This window comes from Gallinula chloropus, assembly GCF_964237585.1.
Source record: "Gallinula chloropus genome assembly, chromosome: 2".
NCBI lineage: Eukaryota > Metazoa > Chordata > Aves > Gruiformes > Rallidae > Gallinula > Gallinula chloropus.
Window position 1 is genome coordinate 10,918,937 of NC_140086.1, and position 25,453 is coordinate 10,944,389.

The 25,453-nt window shown below is 41.4% G+C and overlaps 1 protein-coding gene across 2 annotated transcripts in view; it reads left to right on the forward strand.

Moving 5' to 3' along the window:
- Positions 1 to 18,926, forward strand: part of ASAP1 (ArfGAP with SH3 domain, ankyrin repeat and PH domain 1) — a gene marked incomplete at its 5' end in the record, with an annotated part of 135,605 nt that extends 116,679 nt beyond the window's left edge. The window contains 6 exons of one of the 2 annotated variants that reach the window (XM_084280031.1): positions 5,066 to 5,227; positions 8,054 to 8,120; positions 10,887 to 10,945; positions 11,456 to 11,958; positions 16,598 to 16,720; positions 18,589 to 18,926. In XM_084280031.1, coding sequence (XP_084136157.1) covers positions 5,066 to 5,227; positions 8,054 to 8,120; positions 10,887 to 10,945; positions 11,456 to 11,958; positions 16,598 to 16,720; positions 18,589 to 18,663 — 989 coding nt within the window. In that variant the 3' untranslated portion in view covers positions 18,664 to 18,926. The remainder of the gene's footprint in view (positions 1 to 5,065; positions 5,228 to 8,053; positions 8,121 to 10,886; positions 10,946 to 11,455; positions 11,959 to 16,597; positions 16,721 to 18,588) is intronic. The other variant, XM_084280032.1, reaches the window with a different exon arrangement.
- Positions 18,927 to 25,453: the final 6,527 nt, after the last annotated feature.

Genomic DNA, 25,453 nt, shown 5'->3' on the forward strand with positions numbered 1-25,453 from the left:
GGCACGGTAGCTAAATAAACCTTTGCACAACCTTAATTGCAAATCCAGTGTGAGGGCAATGTTGCTAAGTAGTTTTGTAGAAGTGTTAAGCAATCTAAGCCAGGTTTCCTTAATTTTAGCAGAAAGCTAATTGGTTTTCTCTCATATGAGATCAACACCAAGGTCAGGGATCTATTGTATGTCAAGAAGTTAAGTTTGGATCTTCGGTACTTACAAATTTGCATATCTTACGCTCTCTTTCACAGCTCTAATGTTAGGTACATAAACCCACAGGCACTTCCTTCCTGGTTCCAGTCCACTGCAGACACCATGTCATATAATCTGCTTCTTCACCTGGTCAGACTCAATTTCTAACCAAATTATTTGCATTTTCTAGTAACTTCTGGAAGTTGTCTGCGTGTATTGCTCACAGGATTCGAAATCTTCTCAAATTCACTAAGTTAACCATTCAGTTTCTGTGATTTTTCTGTCATTGGTGTCTGTATCAAGGCGCTACCCAGAGAGCAATCCTACAGGTCTCTGTTTCTGTTTGGTTAGACCAAACAAACCAAGCACCAAGCATGTTTCACCTTTTCTGATAGAATGGTATTTTCATTCTCTTATCATTTCAGTTGCCCTTTCATCATCCTTCTCTGTACCTTGACTCTTTAAGGCACCTTTCGTTAATGCAGGTGACTCGAAGTGTGGGGGCAGCATTGAAACCTTGCTGTTTCTGCTGGAAATGCTACATCAAAACATCTTTCTGTTCTACTTGGGTTTTTTCATGATTGCATAATTCCGTGGTCTATCAGACATTACACAATCTCTACTACCATTTTCAACTCAATGTATAGCACAAATGCTTCCTTACTGTAGGAATTTAACATTCACCATAATACAGTTATATTTAATCTCATTTCACTACCTCAGACTTTGAGGTCATCCACTTTCTTCTGTCTCTTCTGAATGCTTTCAAGATTTTATTATTCTGTCTCATATATTTAGATTTAATTATTTAAAATATTCTTATGTGTTGTACATTTTGGTTAAGCAATACTAGCTATCCCACTCAAACTTTGTAGGTTTTAGTATTGCAATAGGAAGGTGAGGCTAACTGACAGCAGTGGGTTTCATGCTTTCTTATATTTATGCATCAACACAAAATATAACATTCTTTAATATAAATTTTTCTGCTTTTTTTTTCAGGACTCTTTTTGCATTAATTATAGAATTTACTTCAAGTGCTAATTTTGAATCAATGTGTATTTTCAGCTTTCTTATTCAGAGCGATCGTGATCATTTTTGCTTTAATGTTGTTCTTATTTTCAGTACTGAAAATACATGATCCCAGGCAAGACAAACTGAAGGAGCCTTTTAGTAATATCTTTGCAAAATATCACTCAGGATAACTTTTAAAATAAAACAACACCACGCTAATGATAGTATTTTTAATATAACCTTACTTTCCTTTGCAGTACCCGTTCTGCCATTAAGTAGAATACTGGTTCTTCCATCTCTCTCATTGAGCGGTAAAAAAATAAACACAGTTGTGAGGTTTTGCACACTAAGCCCAACGTTTTTTGAGTGGATGGCAACAGCTTTGCATGGTTTCTCAAGCAAACAAATGAACACAAACTAGACTAACAGCACAAAAGCTGAAGGGCAGCGCACCATTAATCGCAGAGCTTTTCAGTTGTTTATCTTAGTACAAGACATTTGAGATTTGGTCTGTTTGCACATGAAAGTGTGATCCTTGTAATAAAAAGTGAGAAAGATGATAACAGCTTTACTGAAAGCAACTGTTCCCCAGGTAACTGAAGACAAGAGAGCCTAATGGAGGCAAAATTAAAAGAGAAATATCGAGGTAAAGATTTTTTTTAGGTTTTTTTGCTTGTCGAGGAGAATGATTTAGAGCAAATCTGAAGTTTGCAGCTATCTGAGAAGTCATCCTTAAGGTGGCTATGGGGAAGAGATGGTTGGTGGACTTGCTGCCTATTTAGATTCACAAAATAACTTTCATCTAGAAAAAGAATTCCTCTGATTAATTTTCTTAAAATACCTGGTTAGGTTTGCATAGTTAAAAATACCATATAAGAATTATTTTGCAATTAGTGTGTGTGTGTGTATATATATGTAATACAAAGTATATTATAATAAATCTACTGACACTTTGTACACCATCAGATCTTTTTATTACTCCTCTAGTTGTTTCCACAAACTGATTTAAATTCCAGACTGCTTCCCACGTTTGCTTTATTCAAAGCATGATGTGACTTTATAGCTCTTTCTGAAATGGTGTTTTGAAGTTTTCCTTTATTTTCTGTTTATTTGACAGTGAGCTATTTTCTATTTCAACCATCCAACCATTAGTATATGCCTTCTAAATTCATATTTATTCCTTCCATGAAATTAATAGAGGAACAAGCGCTAGGAGGCTGAAAATTTGTGCTGATTTTAATACCTTAACACCTTTTCCCTCTAACTGTTGTTTGCCGTGTGAACTTTTGGCAGTTATGAAGTGATAATGTTTTTCAAGTCTTCTGTGATATCTGGAGATACACCACTGATCTGAAATACAGGCAATGTATGCATATAACCACACTTCAAGAGTTTTCAATCCTACTAAATTTTAGCTTTCTTGAGGAGGTTTGTTCATTTTATTGGCAATAAAAGTCCAAATTTTACTTCATGCCTGAAATCTTATTTTTGCAATAAGTACACAATACAATTTCAATGTATTTCCTCCACTTCTTGTCCTTTAAGCCAAGTCTGAACTGTTTGCCCTTTGTGGTGGGGCTGGAGGCAGTGTTGGCATTGAGTGGCAAGCCTGTAGTGCAGCCTGAAGAGGGGGACAGAACCTCTGCCGGGTGGCTGTTCTGCTTTGCGGACATTCTGGAAGTGTCTAGATCCTTTCTGAGATGTCAGGATGAGAGAAAAACGCTGTGCTGACAAACTGTCTGCTTTCTACATGCTTTAAAAATAATGTTACTGTTAAGCCTGCGAGTTCTCCTTTCCCCCTTGCTGCTCATGCATATACCCTGAGTTACTTACAGGTTACAGAACAACCTTTGATTCATATTTAGGTGAACTAAAGGATTTATAACTTGCAGAAGTCCAGGGGCTTGTCAGTCAGGACTTAGCATGAGAAAAGTGTTTTGCTGGCAGAAACGTTTCAATGCATGGTTTAAAGTATCTCACTTCTTTCAGCTTGGAGGAAGAACTTGAGGTGAGAAAGGACACAAAATGAGGAACAATCTTACTAATTTGCACTTACATTTGACTGCTTGTCAATTAATGGTTTTGTGAACTTCGAAGTAAATTGAGAGGAACAATTGCAAAATACATCATTTGATTTAAAGTGTAAGTGATTAATGGCAAGCCAGGCCCAAAATACCTGCTGGGCTTGTGGTTGAGAGATTCTCCTGAGGAGCAAAAGGCTTTCCCAGGCTTGAATGTGGATGAGAATGGATTGAATCACTAACTTGTTACAGGCAGTTTTATTAAACTTCCCTTTGGGCTTAAAAAGAAAGAGGTAGGTTACCCACCTACATACACATGCTTATAGGATAATTTAATTTTTTCAATGTTTAATGCTTCATCAAAGGAATTTTAGCAAAGGTTGTTCATCACTGATTTTAATACTTTTATGATACATAGTAATTTGGGAAGGAATGTGGACTTTGGTCATCTTTAGTCTACCTATTGAGACCGGCAATCTGCATTTTTAGAGAGGCAGCTGTAGTTCTGTGTGCAGGTTATGGTATATGTTGATTAACAAAATGAAGATATTTGTCTTAAATATCCTTCAAAGAAATTAGGTTTTCATAAACCGCCGGATGGGTTCTACAGTGCTACAAAAATACAGAACTGAAATTTCTGATATAAATAGATTATTGTCTTTTAAAACTTCACATGAATTCTCTGCATTTCTCCAGAGTCCGTGCTGGTGGAGCTCTCTTACGTGCAGACGTGTTGCACGATCATGACTGCAGAGAAGTGCTATTTCTTGGTTAGATTTTAAAAAAAGAAAAAAAACACCTCCCCCCAACAAAAAAACCCAACAAAACCCAAACCACCGGCCCCGATGACAAAACCCTTTGAGCTATTCCAACCTAATATGGCACTAATTTAGCAAGGTGTAACAAGCGATTTCTGTTGGCGGTAATGGCAGCTGGCGTGAGCGGTTGTCCCCTCTCTGCATGTTTGTGCCCTGTGCTGAGGGCTTCCCTGAGCTTCTTATTAAAAACATTTTTGGAGGTGAATAGTGGAGCTGGTTAGGAAGAACTTTTGTCTGCCCTCTGGGTTATTTTGTCTTTTAATCTGTAACTGTTCCCATATCCTGTAAAGCGTGCATTGTCTTGAATGCTGCTTGTGCCAACATTTGATGCAGGGCGTGAGTAAAGGGTTTAAGGGTAGGGGTGGCTCTGTGAGCTCTTCCAGGCAATGCTGCCATTAAATAGCTGACCTCAGTCTCAGGGTTTTCCTGATGTTTACTTTATACACACTGCATACAATGATTTACTTTGCTCTGAAAATGCATATTCTGATGTATTTAAGCCAAAGAAAAAACAGGAAAGTGACTGCAGAAAAAATCCTGTTGTCAAAATGCAAAGAAAATGTGTAGATAGATTTTATATTCCTCCCCCTAAGTTTATTAACAAAATTTGTATGGGATGTCCTGGAGGGCAAAAATAAATCCCTATGCAATAGAACATCTAGAAAGCTATTTCATTCTTGTATAAATTACTAGTAATTTTAATACCAAATGCTAAATATTACTTAATTATAGGATTTCATGCTTTTCTCTTTAAACAGTGCCTAAAATTAGAAATCCTGGAGTGATTAATCCTATATTTTTTAAACATAATTACACGTGTCATTCTATTGTCAAGTTGCTGCTATTCCCACAGCTGAGATGGTTAAAGGTGTGATGAACGTGTCTGACTCTGAACAGTGTTTTGGCATGGCTTGTCTTTTTATTTTAGTCTCTCGCTGCACTTCGCTGTGGGTCTGACTGTGAATTTTTCAGTGCTGCTTTGACGTTGATGCCCATGTATTTGTAAGAAGGTTGTTTGTTATTTTGCAGGCCCACCTTCAACCCTCCCTCTAAGCACTCAAACCTCTAGTGGCAGCTCCACTCTTTCCAAGAAGAGACCACCTCCCCCACCCCCAGGACACAAAAGAACCCTCTCTGACCCACCAAGCCCACTACCTCATGGACCCCAGAATAAGGGCCCAATTCCTTGGGGTGAGTTTTGAAATGCAAAACAAAAGGGCAGGGGAAAACCTTTATGATGGATAATATATGATCTTTGGTTTCTTTTTACCTGGTGCTTACTTTCCAATGATTGCAGCTTGATGTAACGTCAGCTCAGATAAATCAACAGTTCTATCTTCTGTCACTCTAGCTTCCAGGCTTCTGTATCTGAATCTCACTTGAGAAAACTGAAAATATTCCACACTCCCCGGGGCCCAATTCAGTCTCCTCTGCTGCCTCCCTCTCTCTGCCCTTGCTGCCCAGGCTGCCTCACCCCAGCCCCATCTGCTGCATCTGCTCTGCATCTGCTTCCTCACCCCTGCTGCTGCTCTGACCAGCTCGGTAATCTAGATGGATCTTGATTTGGGGCAGACGCACCTTGGAGAATCTATGCAGTTCTCCTGAGTGCCAGAAGAGCTTCTTTCCTTGGGCTCTGTGCCAGTTCTCTCCCTTAAAGTGCTCATACCAAACCGGTGGGGATGTGTTGTCTCAATACATTTCCGGGTTCTGTGCCGTTGTCTGTACGTATGCAAAGACTGACAGGTTTGCATCCTTCTACCCATAGAAGTTACACAGAAACAGCACTGCTTTGTTGGTTTTTTTTAAGCAGGATATCTTTCTGACAGAAGCTATTTTTCCAACTACTCAAATTGTTCTTCTTTTCAATAAACATTGCTCTATGCAGTCAGCTTCTCCCTGCAGCTACAAACCTTAGGCCCATGTAATTTTCTAGAATTGTGGTCTTGGTGGCAGTATTTCCATACACCTGTAAACTGTTGAGCTGAGATTGAATGCTTATACAGGGTGGGCATCCATATACACCTTGTATCTTAGGAGTATCTTCTCTCTGTCCTAACATAAACACAAAATTAGTAACCTAAAAGTGAAAAAAATAAAAACCCACAAGCTTAAAAGTACAGCTTTTTTGAGGAAATTTAATATGTATTTTTCAGTAAATTAAATGAGTTAACTGTGGTAAATCACAGAGTACTCGTGAAGAATATGATTTAATATGAAGACAAGAACAGAACTTGTAGAACAAGTCTTTTTATCAAGGATTACAAAAAATAGCAATCATTTTTCATTCTCTTAATTTCCAGATGTCTGGGATACAGAAAAAATGTAGTAAAGACATTTTGAAGAGCTTGGACTTCAAAATTTTAAAAAAATGTATATCTTTAAGTCCAAACCAGCATGTAAAAGTAATGTAACACCAGTAGGATTTAAAGTGTGGTAGGAACAGCTGCTGAGCTAGCACCAGCTTTTCTTTAGAAACACTAGACAATGGATGAAGGAAAAGGAAATGACGGGAAAGGTGCAGGTATGGAATTGAGGATGGAGAACTTTCCAGCAGTAGAATATATTTTACAAAGCAGGAACAGAGAAGGACATGGCTTATTCTGTCGCTTTTCTGCTCTATGGTGCAGTAGGTGGAAGAGGGGCCTCTTCTCCCCTTTGTCTTAGCTGAGATCTGTCCAAAAACTTGTTTCAAATCCATTTGGATTTTAAGCAAGTATAAGTTTTGTGTTTATAAGAGAGAGAGTTTCTTGTATCTGCCTCTGTGGTTTTGGTTTAAGAGTATTATTGTTGGATGTTCACTGCTTTACTTTTCAGAAGCGTTTTCTGTTTTGTGTTTCTTGTTACGTTGAGTTTCAGCATTTGTTTTCTAATCTGTGCACTAAGAGAAGTTTTCAAGCAGAGCAATCCTTAGTTTATGTCTAAGCAAATTTAGTTACTATTTAGTGATGTTCTAAAAGTGTCATTTAGGTTATTTTGGATTTTCATAGCAACCATGAGAGGTTTGTCCTTACTTTACCCATAGGATCTACATGCGAAGGGTTTGCTGCTTGTCTTACCTTTGTTTTCCTTTTTTCTTCTTACTTTTAAATATAGAAATAATTTTAGCAAGGCTCAGCACGAGCCTTTTCTGCTGTTTAATTTAGACTTCAACACACTAAGAATGGTTTATAGGGTATCTTGCAAAAGAATGTCATTTTTTTGCAAGGGAAGGATTTTTGTCTTGTATCATTAAATGTCACTTTCCAGCTGTTCCAGTGACAAAATTTGCTAAAGGTTGTTCATGTTGGCTCTAAGATTATTTATGCTGTAATAGAGATGGGGAAGAGGGTAATAAAGGCACTAAGACAAAGTAGTATAGCTGTATCTTGTGAATGGCATTGGTTAATGAAGGAGAAGCCTTCTAATGAAGGAGTTCAGAAGGATGTGGGTTTGGATTTTGCTGCCTTTTGAGAGAATTAGGTATACCCAGGATCTTTACCAACACTTAACGCCCGGGTTATGGTAAGATACTGACGTACGTCATTAAATCAGCAAAGGCTGTTCTTCATGTGGGGTAAAATGCCAAACCTTGGAAATCTGATGATTCTGTGAATAAAATCAAATTCAGGGTGGTTTTCAAAAGATGTGTCTCATAATGCAAAATGTAAACATCTGTGATAAATTTATTTGATCCTGGCCTGCGGTATCTCCTTCTACTCAGAGAAAACTGAAACAGTATATTCAAAACACATGCCCTGCAGCAGTAACTCAGCGGTGTCATTCAATCTCTCCTTGCCAGCAGATGTGAAATACCAGTGAGTTGCTTTAAAATGTGTTTTATGAAAGGTCAAGTTGGATTATTGTGCCACTTTTTCACTTACAAAATTATTAATAATGAATGATCTTTAAAAGCTTTAGACATGCTGTGTAGAGGATACTTGGGAAAATGTGTACTTTGCTTTAAGTTTCACCCTCTGCTGATTATATTTGGGTTATCCTAATGACCTGGATTTTTTAATTGTGTTTTTTGTACCTCAGGTAATGATTTGGGCCCACCTTCAACTAAGGCTGCAAACAAGTTTGAGGGGATGTCTCAGCAGTCAAGGTAAAATCTGTGTGTGTGAAGGCAAAGGTGGAAAATGACCAACTATCGCTAATTTGTAAACTAGAAAAATAATTGCCTTCCTATGAAGTAAAATCCTAGTTATGCTTCTTCATAAGCTTTCTGCATGCCTTAGGACCATAGAAATACTTTGGCTTCATTGAGCCTCCTACGCTTTGTTCATAGCTGTCCGAACACAATCCAGCCTTTGAGCAGGATGGGCAGAACGACTCGTACCAGAATCTCTCTAGTGCTCATACAGAACGCGCTCTGAGCTGGGGAACGCTGCCTCTGACTGCACTCTGGCAGGACAAAAGTTTTATTTTCATGTCTCCTGACATTTTGTCTGCTTCAGTGTGAGGTCTCATGCCTGTAGCTGCAGAGGTGTCACTCTGGCTACAGGCTGGCCTTGAAGACAGCTCTGTAAAAGGATTCATCTCCATCTTCCAGCTTAACTGTTTTCCGGTCTGTTGAGCTTACGGGCTGACACACAGTCTGTAGTAACACCAAACTGCTTTTAGCTCCTAGTTCATCAGGTCTGTACGTCACAAGTGTCTTTCCCAATACCTGGAGTAGTAAGGATAGTCATACATCCCTGTCACTTAGTGTTTGTTGCTCCTTTATCTGTGTTGTGATTCCAAGGCCCTGAGGTTCAGAGTGTGGGAGTTCTAATAAACAAGTGCCTCAGGCAACACAGTGAAGACCCTGGATAACCACAAGTGTATGTGATCAGGCCATGGCCTGGAGATCATAGAATCATAGAATGGTCTGGGTTGGAAGGGACCCCAAGGATCATAGAGCTCCAACCCCCCTGCCACAGGCAGGGACACCAACCTTCAGGCCTGGATCTATACAAGGTTGCCGAGGGCCACATCCAACCTGGCCTTGAACACCTTCAGAGATGGGGCATCTACCATCTCTCTGGGCAGCCTGTTCTGGCACCTTACCAGTCTCTTTGTAAAAAACTTCCCCCTAATATCTAATCTAACCCTTCCCTCCTTTAGCTTTAGTCCATTCCCCCTTGTCCTGCCATTGTCTATCCTTTCAAAAAGTTGATTTCCTTCCTGTTTATATGCTCCTTTCAGGGACTGGAAGGCTGCAATGAGGTCCCCCTGCAGACTTCTCTTCTCTGGGCTGAACAAGCCCAGGTCCCTCAGCCACTCTTTGTAGGGGAGGTGCTCCAGCCCTCTAATCATTTTTGTGGCCTCCTCTGATCCCTCTCCAACAGTTCTACATCTTTCTCGTATTGGGACTCCTAGATCTGGACACAGGACTCCAGATGGGGTCTCACAAGGGCAGAGCAGAGAGGGACAATCACCTCCCTGTCCCTGCTGGCCACCCCTCTTCTAATAGAGGATCAGATGGATGTGTCATATCAAACAGATCACTGTAGATGTGTAGATAGAGTTTCTGGACACCCCTCAGTCTGTGTCCAGAACTGAGGAGAGCTGGTGGATGCATTGTTGGTAGCACAGCTGACGTGCTGTGTTTGCTGAATCCATCCAGGCAGCGCTGGGTATTCAGGGAAGCACAAAGAGCCAGTGCCATTCTTGATACTTGTCAGACAAGGGTAGAAGCATGGTACTCCTGGTTGATGGCATTAGGTAAAGGCTGAGGAAAATGTTTATTGTACCAAGATTGAGCTTAGCCGTTCTTTCAGTTTTGTGTTGTGATATATTTTGACTATTTAAAAAACTAGGAAGTGAAAAGTGCATCATCATGCTCATTTTGAAATGTTGACTTCAGAGGCAAATACCAGAATCAAGGAAGCTGGACTCTGCACTGTTGAACATACTCTAGCAACTTCCTCACTCATTTTTCTTTTTCCTTGTTTTTTGTCTAATTATTTTGAGATTATAATGGGATTTTATTTTTTTTAATATATCTTAAATCAATTGGCTTTCTTCTTTTCTTCCACAGTCCTTTCCTATTAAAGGGAATCAGATGTGGCTTTGGTGGAAGAAAGTTGATGGTGTTTTGTTGGAACTTGTAGCATGTTTTGCCCTCACATGTCATATCTGCAATTTTGAGCCACCCTGGGGTTATTTCTGAAAAATACTGTCTACAACAGGAAACAGAAAGTTGTAGCAATACACAACTATCTCAGATTTTTATGCTGTAATTAAATTGCATCCGTCCTGCTTGCATTGTTGCCTGCCACTAGGGGTAGCTAACTCAGCTGTAACACAGGTCAACAGAGTAAAGTGTGGTGTTTTCCCACTGTCATCAGTATTTCCTTGGAGTAGCAGAGATTTGTGGCTCAGTTTGTGTGCAGTACAATATTATCCTCACACAGTGGGCTCAAAGTTATAGGCTCAGTCCTGGAAAGCCAAATCATTGATATCAAAGACTGACTGTGTTTTGAGTTCTTCAGTATAATTATTTTAAAGACCAAATTTTCCTTAAAGTTCAAGATCTGCCCCCTGACCTGGTCTTTCAGCCTCACCTATTTTCAGAGTACGTTTTTGCACATACTTTAGTTTGTAGAATAAATCTGCCCTGCAGACTTAAAGCTGTGTGGGGTTTGTATGTCTCTTTCTCTGAATTAAGCATTTCATTCTGAACAGTGCTTTGAGTTTCAGGATTGATCCACAGATAAAATGGTTATACAAAAGAAGCAAAATAAATGGGTGTGTTGTTTAGGGGGTTTCTGAGGTTTTTTTTTTTTCTTTTTTGTTTCATTATGGATGTTTAGAGGGGGGAAAAGGGAAAGAAAAGGTGTATTTTGTAGCAATCCTAAGCACTAAAAATTCATATCTGTTGATTTAGCACTGGGACTGCAAAGACTGCACTTGGCCCTAGAGTTCTTCCCAAACTACCTCAAAAAGGTAAGAGTTCTCTTTGTGGGTATTCTCAAAAATATATCTTTTTAAAATGTGTGAAATTAGATACTTGTTTTAAATATATGGATCTTCTCTCAAACCATGAGACTTCAGTAAAACTGAAAAGATTTTGGAAGATTGAGAAGGTTTTTATTAAACTAAAAAAAAGTTAGAGCTTTGGAACATACTAGGAGAACATACAGGCATTATCAGGGCTTAGTGAACATGGAATCAGAGAATGGTTTGGAAGGGGCCTTAAAGATGATGAGGGACACCCTCCACTTGACCAGGTTGCCCACAGCCCCATCCAACCTGGCCTTGAACACTGCCAGGGAGGGGGCAGCCACAGCTTCTCTGAGCAGCCTGTGCCAGGGCCTCACCTCCCTCAGAGGGAAGAATTTCTTCCTAATATCTAACCATGTGGTGATTTACACAACTACAGTTTTGCTATGTGTCTAGGTGATTCAATATTAAAATGAGACTGAAAAAAAATACTGTTATGCTTTTCTGTTTTAGTGGCACTAAGAAAAATAGAAACCAGTCATCACCTTTCAATAGATAAATCCCATCAGCACATGGAAATGTTTCAGAAGCCCTCACTGTCCATCGATATACCACAGAAACCACAACCTGGAGACTTGCCCCCAAAGCCTCTGCCTCTGGAATTAACTCAGAAACCTCAAGTAGGAGATTTACCCCCGAAGCCTGGAGAACTACCCCCCAAGCCTCAGCTAGGAGACTTGCCACCAAAACCACAACTTGGAGACTTACCTCCAAAGCCACAAATGAAGGACCTTCCTCCAAAACCTCAGCTGGGAGAGCTGTTGGCTAAATCTCAAGGTGGAGAAGCATCACCGAAGCCTCAGCCCTCAGAGGCAAATCAGAAATCTCACTCCTTAGATCTTTCTCCGAACGTTCAATCTAGAGACACCGTCCAAAGGCAAGCATCTGAAGAGTCTAATGACATAACTCACACCCTGCCAGAAACCCCTGTGCCACTTCCCAGGAAAATAAATTTGGTAGGTATTATTCTAATTAAAGTGTCCATGGAAGGCTTTGAATTTATTGTAGGACCGTCTGTTCCAAAATAAAACCCCATGAACCCACCCTTAAGCTATGCACACAAAGCAATGTAACATTATGGGTAGGGTAGGGAACAAGGTCTGCTTTTTGTGCTCCCAAGCAGCTTTAGCAAATGATGGAGGTTTTCTAGGCCTTTTGCATACTGAAACCAAAACTAGTAACATAACACAATAGTTCTGGGAGCTTGGCAGCGTATTTAGATTTATTAGGGAACTTGGGCTTTTTTAGCTGTGCCAGTCATACCTCTTTATTCACAGAATCACTTTGGTTGGAAAAGACCTTTGAGATCACCGAGTCCAACCATTAACCTAGCACTGCCATGTCCAGCTGCTAAACCCTGTCCCTGAGCACCACATCTACGTGTCTCATATACCTCCAGAGATGGTGCCACTACCACTTCCCTGAGCAGCCTGTTCCAATCTAGAACTGATCCATGGGATTCGTGGCTTTTCTCACTGCTTTGTATGCCTTAAAGACTAGAATATTTACATACTTGGGGTTTGCAAGCTTTAAGGAAAGAATGTTAAGCACCTACTGTCAGCAGATAAAAACCATGAAGTACAAGTCAGCTGTGACAAACTAGTAAATGTTCCTGTATGAGCAGTTCAGGTCGGTGTGTGTAAGTGGTTAACAGCATTTGAGGCACATTGCTGAAGTGGCAGAACTGACATTGCTGGATGCTGTGCAGTAGCAGAGTTGAAACTGTAACTCAGTTCCAAGCCTCCTCCTTCAACTCCCAATTCATCTCGCTGCTGATCTTGCTAACTGGTGCAATTTCTGGCCAACAGAGGATTCTTCATGCATATGCATATTGAAAGCACTATGTGAAACTCCAGAGCTTCTCTTTAGACTTTCATCATTAAGAATACATCAAAAAGGAGATGGTTTTGCTTGTCAAATTGGCTATGCAAAGCACTTATGTAAAAGGAAATAAGACTTCTGTTCTCGTAGTGAAAGCAGAGGGTGAGTTTCTCCCTTCTTGTGCTTGTCTGAGGAAGAACACTCACTCTTCCTGGAGCCATCGCTCTGCTTGGCTTCTCTCATGGGCTTGTGTGTAAGCTCCTGTCGGAACTGAGAACAACAGGGTTGTCACTGGGCTTCCTGATCCTTCTGGAGGTTAAATGAAATAGTATAGGGAACTGATCCAAAAGTGTCTGGGGCTAGGATTTGTTTACATACCTACTTATATTCAAAAGCAGGCAAATGATGCTGGATGTTCTCAGCTATTTGCCACTTGATTAAAAAAAGAGAGAAAGCAAACAGGGGAGTAATAATTTGGAGGCTTTTTTAAACTCTTACCCTACTTTATACAGAAGTCTCTGAGAAGAAATGTGGTGGTGTCCAAATTGGGACGTTTTCACCTGTGCAGTAAATTAAATAGTTCCACTGTGTTGCTGTGATCAAAGTTCTGACCTCTGATAATCACAGAATCACAGAATGGTTTGGGTTGGAAGGGACCTTAAAGATCATCAAGTCCCAACCCCCCTTCCATGGGCAGAGACACCTCTCACTAGACCAGGCTGCTTAAGGCCCCATCTGACCTGGCCTTGAACACTGCCGGGGAGGGGTAGTCACCACTTCCCTGCACAACCTGTGCCAGTGCCTCACCACCCTCATGGTGAAGAATTTCTTCATAATATCCAATCTAAATCTACCCCCTTCCAATTTAAAACCATTCCCTCTTGTCCTATCACTGCATGCCCTTCTAAAAAGTCCCTCCCCAGCTTTCCTATAGCCTCTTCAGGGACTGGAAGGTGCTATAAGGTGTCCCCAGAGCCTTCTCTGCTCCAGGCTGAACAAGCCTGTCTTCACAGGATAGATGCTCCAGCCCTCTGATCATCTTTGTGGCCTCCCCTGGACCCCTTCCAGCAGTTCTGTGTCCTTCTTGTGTTGGGGACTTCAGAGCTGGACACAGTACTGCAGGTGGGGTCTCACAAGAGCAGAGTAGAGGGGCAGAATCCCTCCCTTGACCTGCTGGTCATGTTTCTTTTGATGCAGCCCAGGATGCGGTTGGCCTCTGGGCTGCGAGCGCATATTCTTGGCTCATACTGAGCTTCTCATCCACCAGCACCTTTAAGCCCTTCTCTGCAGGGCTGCTCTCTATCATATCATCTCCCAGCCTGTACTGATGAGGAGAATTGCCCTAGTGTTCCAGTTTACACTCATTGCATGCACAAGTATATCTTGTTCACTGCAGGTGGTTTGGGTTTTTTTCTCAAATAATAAATAATGTGCAAGAATTCCTCTTAAATGTATCTTGCCCCATTCTCACATCTAGCTGTATCCCCTGCACACAAACTGCTGACGTGCTATGCCTAAGACCTGTGACAGCAGCCACCAGCACTTGTGGGTACTTCACTCTTGGCTCTGACTATTTAGCCTCCAATTAGATGAGCACAGACTTTTTTTAATTGGAACTTCTAGAAAAAACAGTTGTTTAGGATTATTAGGTAAAGGACATCAGTGCTGTTAATATGTAAGGGCTTGAAAGGATCTTTTTAAAGAAGTGAAACTTGCTCCGAGTGCTTCTAAAATCCCACTGAGCACCTCAGTGCTCTTTTGTGTGTGTGTGTTTTCTATAAAGGAAACAAAACACTTTTTTAAACTAAAAAAAATAAAAAGTTGAATGTAAGGGTGGAGGGATTATTAATGACTGGTTATTACTCAGTCTTAAGTATAAAAGTCGCTTCTTAAGTTCTACTGGATACAAGGAGTTTGGGGTGGGTGGTATTTGTTTCATTGGAAATTGCATGTCCTGGAATTGCTTCTATTTCTTTATACACCAGTGCCCCAAACTGTGCTTTGGAAAATACATACTCTCTCCAGAGATCCAGCTTTTTTTAAACCTTCCCAAGATTAAATACACCTCAGGCTCGAATGCTGCTTTTCACCGCTCCCCTAAGTGGAACCATAGAACATTGACATGTTGCTCTGGGATCAGGAGGAACCAGCAGCAATTGCTATCATTTTTCAGCTCCTGACAAGCTGAGTTGTGTACAGTTCTGCCAGTTTAGAGGAATTTAACTTCCTCTGGTTGCTTTATGGAATGAGACAGTTTTTACCTGGCAGAAGTTGTTGCTTCCCTTTATCATCGGAGGGTTGATTGGAAGTGTTCTTAGTTTGTAAATGTTCTCTGGAGTTGAAAGCTGGAATGGCCCCAAATCCACATTAATACTAAGTTCCAGTCCCTTGTGATAGTTCAGGGGTTTGTTCAAATTACATTAATTTGTTTAAAAAAAAAGATAAAGCATCCTTTGAAGTACCTTCTTGCTGCAGCAAACCCTTGGTGTAAAAAAACCCCTTTGATCTCATATGAGCTTCACTTCAGGTATTTCCATTTGTCCTGGCCATGAGGGTTTTTTTTTACTCGTATTTTGCTGTGTTAACAGCTTTGTCCTTTAGATCCCTCTATAATTGTCATTTTTCTGGACGTGGAGTTTAGTGTGGATGCTCTTGTGCGTCTGTTCTGCTGTTTATCTGCAAGGAAACTTTTCTTTGCCAAAACAAAAGGTATTTCAAGTGGGTAGGTAATAGCAAAGAGATGGCTTCCTAGGGAATTTCCTCTGTGAAGTTACTTTTGGCTCAAATTCCTCTAAACCTGCTGACTTTTCCTTCGTAGCCCTTCTGCTCTCATCTTGTGCTCTTCTGGGGATTTTGTGTTCTTCTGTTCAAGGAAGGACCCGTAGGTTTTGAATACGTGTGGGTGTGAAAATGCAGGAATACAAAGTAGCAGGAGTGGTTTGCTGTGAATATTGCTTCCTTGCTTTATTGACGCTCTATTTAAAGCGCTTTCCCTGCCGGGAGAGGCATATGTTTGGGGAGGAGCCCGTGGCCCAGGCTTTTTCACCAGCTAGCAGTATGCAGCAAAGTATGACCTAGAAAAATGCTTGCACTCAGAATGGTAGAGCGGAGAGGGTATGTGTGGTGAGTTAGCAGCACAGAATAGTATTGCCACCTGAAATTAAGAATCTTTTAGTAAGAAATTGCTAACCTTCTGGGTGAGAAAAATACCTCAAAATAACCTTCAGTCCTATAAGCAGCTCTGAAATCAAAGAATGGTGTATTTTTTGCACCAGATCCAAACCCAAACTGTAAGGAATACCTGGATTTCAGTGCAGTGTTTTCCTCAGCCCTTACCTCCCCTGTAACATTCAGTGGAGATTGGATTTCATTTTCTGTCCCTGGTGGGTTTTTCAATGAAGTGTTATTAGAGAGAGAAGGTGTTTGTGGACTGGAACAATGTAAAGATGTTATTTAAACTTGTGTTTGCTGGAGGAAGCATATGTTACTTAAGCTGTGCACTACTCATTGAAGTCTCTTGGGAGTTCTGAGTCGTAAGAAAAGAAAACCTCCAATTGTGTAGGTAATTTTGATATGATTTTGGTTTTAATAGTCTTCTTGAAGCAGGGGTTTCTTGATACTTATTTTTTTTTAATGTCCCCAATTGAAGGGAAAGCAATTCGGTAGTTTTCACCTTCTTTTAAAATAAAACATAACTAGAAGTCAAAATTCGTGTTATATATATGTTTTTGCTGTTCCTCATGTCCTTCATCCTGTAACATCCTCTGTTTTTAGGGGAAAAACAAAGTTAGGCGAGTGAAGACCATTTATGACTGTCAGGCAGATAACGATGATGAGCTCACATTTGTTGAAGGAGAAGTAATTATTGTAACTGGTGAAGAGGACCAAGAGTGGTGGGTATGTATCTTCTTCCTTTATAGTTCCACTTAGCTTCCTTATGACTTTTAAAGGAAAGCCTCTTTTTCCAGATCTGGGGTATTTCTTCTTGTTTTGCGTTGTAGGTGGTAGTTTTATTTTGTTGATTTTGGGGAGGTTTCTTTCCTCAACTAACAAGCAGCCTTTAAACTCCTATTAGAGAAGCCCCTGCTTCTCTCCTACCTTCTGTCTCTTCCTGAGAGTCTGCTCAAACTGTCCTGACTAGGTTTGGTTTATTGCTGGCTCATAACAACACGTGTTTACATGTTCCACTCTGTAATGCACGCTGGCCTTTCATTAAAAGAAGAGGTAGTGAGTTTTACTCCATGCTTACACTCTTCATGAAAAATTAAATAGCAAATTATCTTCAGTTCACTGGGGATGTGAAGTTACACCTACAAGGTTTCTGGAACTCTGAAAGACTACTGGTAACTGCTGTAAGCTGATGGGTTTTCTCCTTAAATGTGAGGTGGTTAACATTTGCTTTCCTTTCCTCCCTCCCATGCCATCGGTTTGTGTCATACTAGGCACTGCATGTTGTTTTTTGGTTCTTGAGTGTGAACATCAGGTTTTTTTCAACCCCATTTCCAGCCCCCAAAACCCTGCTACATCATACATCATACTTCCCTGCCTAAGAATTATCACTGGGGAAAATGAGACAGATTTTGCTTTAAACCAAATTCTTATTGCAGTGCTGTCTATGATTTCCTAATGCTGCAAGAGCAGCACACCCCTTGCTGGTTAGGTTCTAGCTACACATTTTCCTCTCTCTGAGCATTTAAGCGTGGAAGATTTTCAACTGAAAAGATGGTACTGAGGGCACAATGCCCAGTGGAAAGCTGGTGGGTTACCCATACTATCCAGTCCCTGATTATGGGTGCATTAGTTGCTGAATCAGTCTTGTGAAGTGGCTTTTTAAGATCCTGGGGAACATGCCTGACAAGTTCCATGAAGTGCTCCAGTCTCAGTGTTTCTGAGAAGGGAAATGAGGGCTCTTGACTCATATGCTTCAAAAATTTGGCTCTGCAAGAGGAAATGGCCAGCCCTGCATGTTTCCCCTTCCCATTTTGTGAGCCTGTGGAAGAGGAAGGAGGTACATTATTCTTCTGAAAGTAGTGAGCAGCACTGGAGCAGGAGGGTTATGTGGTCAGTCAAGGCTGCTCCTCCGGTGCTATCAGTTTGATAGCTCCTTATGATTACGAATTTTAAAGATGTAAAGTTCATCTAGAAAATGCCTTTTTTTAAGAAGTTGCTTGGCTGTTTCATTATAACTGATGATTATGCCAAACATGTTAAGAAGTTGTACGTGAAGAATACTTAATAAGGCAGTACTGAACTGGTGTAAATGCTAGTATGCACTTAAATCATTAGGAATCATACTAATTCAATGAGAAAATAGCTGGGCTATTTCTATAAATATATATTTCTATTCAATAAAGAAAATCACTTCCTTATCATTTCCCTCAAGTGCAATGTTTAGGAGTTATTCAGTAACTGAGATGAGTGGGTTTGAAAGACACAGACGAACTTGCAGTAACGAGATAGGTCAGACAAATGAAAGCAAGGCTTCTGTTTTGGTGAGACTCCAGAAACTCGCTGGTCTTTGTAGCCCTTCTAGGTTTCCATATTCAGTTGTAGTTGTTTTGTTCTCTTTGGATTTAGGTGGCTTCGTTTCCCTCGGTTTTCCTGTGTTTCACAAATTCAGGTGTTAACTCAGGTTTGCTTTGAGCTGCTCCAGAACTTGCAACGGCTCCGTGGGATCCATGCAGTCCCGCTGCTTCCTACCCCACCCGCGTGTCGATGTGTCTACCAGTACAGATACATGTGTGTGTTTTTCTCCTGTGTTGCAGATCGGCCACATCGAAGGACAGCCAGAGAGGAAAGGGGTCTTTCCGGTGTCCTTTGTGCACATTCTGTCGGACTAGTAGAAACAAACAAACAAACAAACAAATCCTAAACTTGAGCATTGCACATTCTTCACGCAAGACGGGCTTTTTAGCAAAAGCGAACGCTGCTGCCTCCCTGTAATCCTGTGCACAATTGTATATATAGCTGCTGTTACAAATTAAGAATTCATTTAAGTTTCACCTCATGAGGTTGAATTCTATGTCTTGTAAATATACCATGTTATTCTGCCTTTGCCAGTATTATGGTAGCCTTGGAACCTGGCACGCCTTATTGGGTTCGTTGAAGCCATCCTCGGCATCTAGCACTTACACCCCTGTCTATGCTGTTCAACATAGGTATGAACTGCCAGCTTTCCCAGCGTAGGTGGTCTCCGTCAACCACGTCACTGTACAGAAATGACTGTTCCTCATAACTCGCTGTTCTCAATATACAATTAGCAGAAAGTTAGAACGAGTGAATGGTTTTGGACAATTTCAAAATCAGTCTGCAGTTTATAAGTGTATGCAGTTTACAGCTATGAAACCCACTTCGGTATTTATTTAATATAGTGCTCAGTTAAGTGTAATTATGAAGACAAATATTCACTGACTTTACAGGTAACAGTAATGTTTTATGGTGTGCATACGGCATTTCATGTTTATATTCTATGGACCTATGCCAAACTGTGATTGCAGTTCCCCTGTGACATTACCTCACTAGAAAAAGTTACAACAAATTTATTTCATTGGAAAACTTACTTTAATGAAAATTAGTCCTATTGTTCTTTAGTAGGTATGTGTGAAATTTGCTGGTTTCTTTCACTGAATTCTTAGTAACCGAGGACTTCTAGAAAATGTTTAACTGTTGACATTATGCATGCATTTAGATGCTTACTTGAAACCCGCCTTTGTACAAAAGTAGCACTGTAGTCATATAGCTACATTTGAAGAAGAGAACATTTTAACTTAATCGCTATTCAGGTTAACGTGAGCTTGCAACAGTATTTGTTTGTAGCTAAATTGGCTCTTTGAAAAATGATTTTGTGGGGTTTTTTTCCTCTGTCTTCAACCTTGCTAAAAAGTTATTTACCTAAAATAAAATTTCTTAATGCGGTGATATAAGGATAAATTTAAATTGTTTGTAATTGCTCTGAAAAAGTGGGAGTTTAGATGACCTCTCATGCGTGTGGTCAGGCTGTTAATGATAGCGCTCAGATCACAAGTGTCAGGCTGGTTTTGTAGAGTTCACCAAACTGGAACTGTGAGAGTCTCAAAGCACCCAGTAACAGACATACTGCTATAAAGCTAATTTCTAAGCAAGTCTTTGAAAGGCTGCATTGGACCTGAGGTTTCTCGAAAGATGGTATAAAGCTGCATCGCCAGAAAACACTTAAGTGTATTCCTGAGAACTTTCGTTTCCTATATCACTCTCAACACCGTTTTTTCAGCTTTGAGACACCATGCAGTTGTGGTTTGTCCGTAGCAGGTTCCATGCCTTTCACACGTAGCTTTGTATCACTTGCTTTCACTGTTATTTTGGCTTCGGTACCTAGCGCTGCGATCTCCAAGCAGATTGTCTTGGCTGCATGGAAAGGGTTTTTCATCCCATACAAACACATCTCAGGCTTTCTGAGGGCTTTCATTTTTTAATTCAGTTTTACGAGACTGTAGTCAGTGAATATTTAATTCTGTTTGTGGTTAATATAGAAACAAATATCAGTCTAAACCCCACATGGAAAAAAAAATGCAAAACATCTATCACCTGTTAATGATTTTCTCATTTATAACAAAAAATGATTTAAATGAATTAATTACGCAGTGAGTGAGCGAGCCTGCTGGCATCTAATCCTTCAGTATTACCAGCTCCAGTATTTCAGGCTTTATTCTGTTTTTTTTATGGAAAGGAAGTCAGGATTAGCATTTATTTAGCATTCCATTTTATCCATTACTACGATGTTTTAAGTTGCATTAAAGAACAAAACCTATTCACTTTTGTGGTCAATTGTATTTTTAAGTGATCTTGAAATAAACTGATAAAAGCGAATCATATAAAGAAAACCTAGGCATGTAAAATTATGTAGAGTCAAATGTCTATTCTTTTCTACGCTCTTTAAAATAGTATACATATGCATTTTATAAAATTAAATGAGTTCCATCGGGAACAATAGTTCTGTTTATTCTGGCTTATTGTGGGTCATAAGAAATCTGAAAATGTATGATATTGATTGAGTTTAAGTACAGTATTATATTTGAACTCAATGAGCCACTGTCTGCAATTTTGTACATGACATAGTATTTGGAAAGTCTAAATCTTTATGGAAAATTAGCTGATAAGGGGTTGGGGGGAGGGGCAGGGGAAGGTGCCCCCAGAGGGGGAGGTTATGCTCTGCAGATGATGTCTTATTTACTGTTGAACAACGATTGCTATTTATTTTTTTATTACATAGTACATCAGCGTGTACAGAAATCAGATCTGGTCATGCCACTAGCTGAAATCTTGACTTCTCATTGAATGTTAAGGTAAAAAACCATCAGTACACGTGTCTATTCACGTATTTAATGTGACAGTTTTTGAGTACTGTATGCGTTAATTTCTACTTTTTTGATATTTAAAATTGCTTTTAAATAAATGTATTCAGTTGATCCCAGATATCTGAACAAGGCCCTTTTGTCAACTGGAATATCTTCTAGGGAGAAAGTCTGGATTCCAAACAGGTAGAACTAAACCACTTGAAATGTTTCCTCTTGAATATAAAGCACCCCTTATATAATGCAATTCAATGTGTATCTCTAACAGCTGTTAAATATGGATGCAATTGCCTTTATCTGGAAAACTTTACTTACTAAAGTTAGCATCAAAACACTGACTTTGTCCCCGAGTTTCGATTGTTTTCTTTGTGCCTTCAGTAGGCTCTACAGAAAGCCAGCCCTGTGCCTTGTGTTCTGCAGCCAGCCCAGTGCCCTGTGTTCTGCAGCCAGCCCTCCGGGTTGAAAACCTCTCAGCACAGCCCTGTGTCCTGTATGACACCTTCCTCTGCCCCTGGGCAGTATTACCAAACCCAACAGCAGCTCTCAAACCTTGCCTGGGTGGAGTGACGTTGCTACTTAGAATTCCAGCTCCGACCCAGCTCCCGGAGGTTATTTATTACCCTCCCTGCCTCAGTTCTTAGAAGTTTTTCATTTAAGATCTTCACCACTGAAAACTTCTCCAGAAAGAACAAGTCACTTGAAGTTGCTGGAATGCAATGGCAACATCCTTTAGGCAGAAAAAAAGTTGGAGTGTGGAGTTACCAGGTGTGGTTTGTATCCAAAATAGTAATGGCAACGGCACAGGGCTCTGGAGACTCCTGTGGAAAGGCCACTCCTGTGGGAAGGTCACTGCTTCAATGCTGACCTGTGCCTGGGGTTGTTGCAGAATACTCTGCTGAGTTCATCTTGGGCTTTTTAAGTTCAGTATGGGGTGAGGGGTGTGTGACATATGGTCACGGGGCAGGGGAAGCAGTCTGGTTAAATATTCTGCTCTCACTCAGTTTCCACCTTGCCCCACCGTTTTGGATAACAGCACTCAGACCTGCTGGTTCCCGTATCCTCGTTTCTCAGCCCTGCTTGTATTGTGTGCATTTGGAATCATAGAATCACAGAATGCATTAGGCTGGACAGGACCTCTAATGGTCATTAGTCCACCCCACCTGAGTAAGCAGGGACACCTTTAATTAGATCAGGTTGCTCAGAGCTTCATCAAGCCTGACCTTGAATGTCTTCAGGGGTGGGGCCTCCAACACCTCTCTGGGCAACCAGTGCCAGTGATCCACCAACCTGAGTGAAAAACTTCTTCCTAATGTCTAATCTAAACCTACCCTGCTCCAGTTTAAAACTATTACCCCTCCTCCTATCGCTACATGCCCTGACAAACAGTCCCTCCCCAGCTTTCTTGTATGCCCTTCAGGTACTGGAAGGCCCCCGTAAGGTCCCCCTCAAGCCTTCTCCAGGCTGAACAAGGCCAACTCTCTTAGCCTGTTTTCATAGGAGAGGTGCTCCAGCACTCTGATCATCCTCATGGCCTCCTCTGGACCCTGTCCAAGAGGCCCATGCCCTTGAGCTGAGGGCTTCAAAGCTGGACGCAGTATTCCAGGTGAGGTCTACAGCAACAAGTCTTGGTTTCCTTCTGCAAGTGAACAGCAAGGTGGATATCTCATGCTGTTTGGGGCAGAAGACCCTGAGATAAATAACTGCCCAGAGAACTCCCTTGTTCAAGTTTCAGCCTGCTTACCTCTTTCCTGGCAAACTTAGAGCCTGTGGTTGAAGACTGGTCATCAAAACCAGTGAAAAAGGTGCAGATCTTCCACACTGATCAGTGAAACTCAAAAAGAGCTCCCCCCTGGCCAACAATACCCCAGACACCCTGATGTGATTTAACTGATGCTTCCCCTGTCCCCAAACTTGGTATTTGTGTGACAGTTCACCTGAGCATCAAGAAAAAAAGTTACTGTCCCCACTCACAACCCTGTGACATCATTTGACGCCAGTCATGCCCTATGCCAGAGACCCTCCTATGCCAAGAAACCAGACAGGGCAGAGGAGCAAATGAAGCCGAGTAAATGAAGTTCAGCTTCAGACCTTAAATGCTTACACACGAGTCAACTTAGTCTTGAGTTTAAGGCGGTTAAGGCGGTTTTTATGAGACAGTTTAGCCCTTCTAACCCACGTCTGGAGGCTTTTCAGATGGACACAGACTGCACACAGGACTGCGAGTGGTTTTCATCTCCATTAGCTACCAGCCAAAAATGTTCTTATCTAAAGCAAACTATTTCAAGTTGTCCTAAAGATACTTGTAGGGCTACACATAACATGATTTACAGCTCAATCACCTGCTGGAAGAGCGCTCGAGTTTCCTTGTGAGATAAACCAAGTGCTGTTGGTTAGCTTGGGCTGGAGCTTACCCCGTGCTGCGGTGCGCCCGGGACCTGCGCGCCTTGGCTCGTGCTCACCAGCTGCTGTTGGAGTGACACTAAGAATGACAGTGTGTCCAGTACAGGCTTTGCCTTGTTCCTCTGTAAATTTCAGAACAGATCCTCCCGTCTGCAGCGAGGCGGATGTCTGCTCCAGTTGCTTCTTATAATAGCAGGGGCAGGGGACAAGCAGTCTGTGACAGCTGTCGCATCTGCTAACCACATCAGAGCAGAGGAGAAGCTCATCGGTCGCTTGCTGTATGTACCACCTGAAGAATGTTTCAAACAGCTTTAAGCTTACCTGGAAGTTTAAACCCAGAGTTAATGCCAGCCTGTAGTTCCTCCCAGGTTGGTCTCAGTTCTTGTAGTGCCTGAGCAGAAACATCCACTCTGCTTTTCACTGAAAGGTGATGTCAGACGAGGTCCCTTTTCCCCGTGGCATTTGTTTTTTCTCCAAGGCTTGAAGATATTTCTTGTGCTTCATTGCGTTTACCCTGGCTCAGTTCAAAGTGATAGCATCAGGCTTGGGGGGTTTTGGTGACTAAATGAATTGCCCCAGTCTCTTCCACAGGGAATACTGCAGGAAGAACTTCCACAGCTGCCTGCAGACTCACAGGAGTAAGAAGCAGCATGCAACAGCTTAAGTCTGAAGCAGCTCTCTGACCTGGCTTTGTAAAGTCATGTTTTTCATCTCCCTGCTCCCATGTCCCTGCTACGGTACAAGGTGGCAACATGCCCTGAGCTGGAGGTTAAATAAAAATCAAAACCTTACAAACAGGATTGAAAGGCACTCCTGGACTGCAGCCTGAAGAAGGACAAGCCACCTCTTAGCTGAACGTGGGCAGCAGAGGTCAGCAGCAGTTTGTTAAGCGGGGCTTGTGCGGTGGTTTTCTGTTGGAAGTTTGCAGCTTTCCTTAGTGACCTGGGGATGCCAGTGTCACAGAATCACAGATTGGAAAAGACCTTTAAGATCATCAAGTCCAAACGTTTCCATCCTAAGCTAAACCATATCCCTAAGTGCTTCATCTACCCTTTTTTAAAACACATCCAGAGATGGTGACTCAACCACCTCCCTGGGCAGCCTGTTCCAGGCCCTGACAACTCTTAAGTAGCCATTTGTCAGTTGTCTTTGCTTGGACATTGAGCCATCAATTGCAACTCTTTGAGTATGACTGTCCAGCCAATTTGTTATCCACCGAGTGGTCCATCTGTCAGATCCATGCCTCCAATTTAGAGACAAGGATAATATGTGGGACAGTGTCACGTGCTTTTTGCAAGTCCAGGTAGATGACACCTGTCTTTCCTCCCTTGCCCACCAGTGCTTAAGCTTGTCATAGAAGGCCACCAAATTTGTAATTCGTGATTTGCCCTTTACTGAAGCCATGTTGGCTGTCACCAAACATGTCCATAGTTTCGAGAAGGATCTGCTCCAGACTGACCGGCCTGTAGTTTCCCAGGTCTTACTTTTTCCCTGTCTAAAAATGGGGGTTGTGTTTCCCTTCTTCCAGTCAGTGGAACTTCACTGGACTGCTACGATGTCTCTAATACGATGGAGAGTGGCTTAGGTGCTTCATCTGCCAGTTCCTTCAGAACCTGTGGATGCATCTTGTTGGGTCCCATGGCCTTGTGTACCTTGAACATCCTTAGATATTCTCAAACCTGATCTTTTTCCTACAGTGGCAGGTTCTTCATTCTCCCAGTCCCTTCCTTTGTCTTCTGTGTCCTGAGCAGTGTGACTAGAGCCCTTACTGGGGAAGACTGAGGCAAAAAAGTCATTGAGTACCTCAGCTGTCATCCTGGGTAACCAGGTCTCCTGTTTTGTTCTGGAGGGGGGCCACATTTTCCTTCATCGTCCTTTTATCACTAACATACAGAAACTT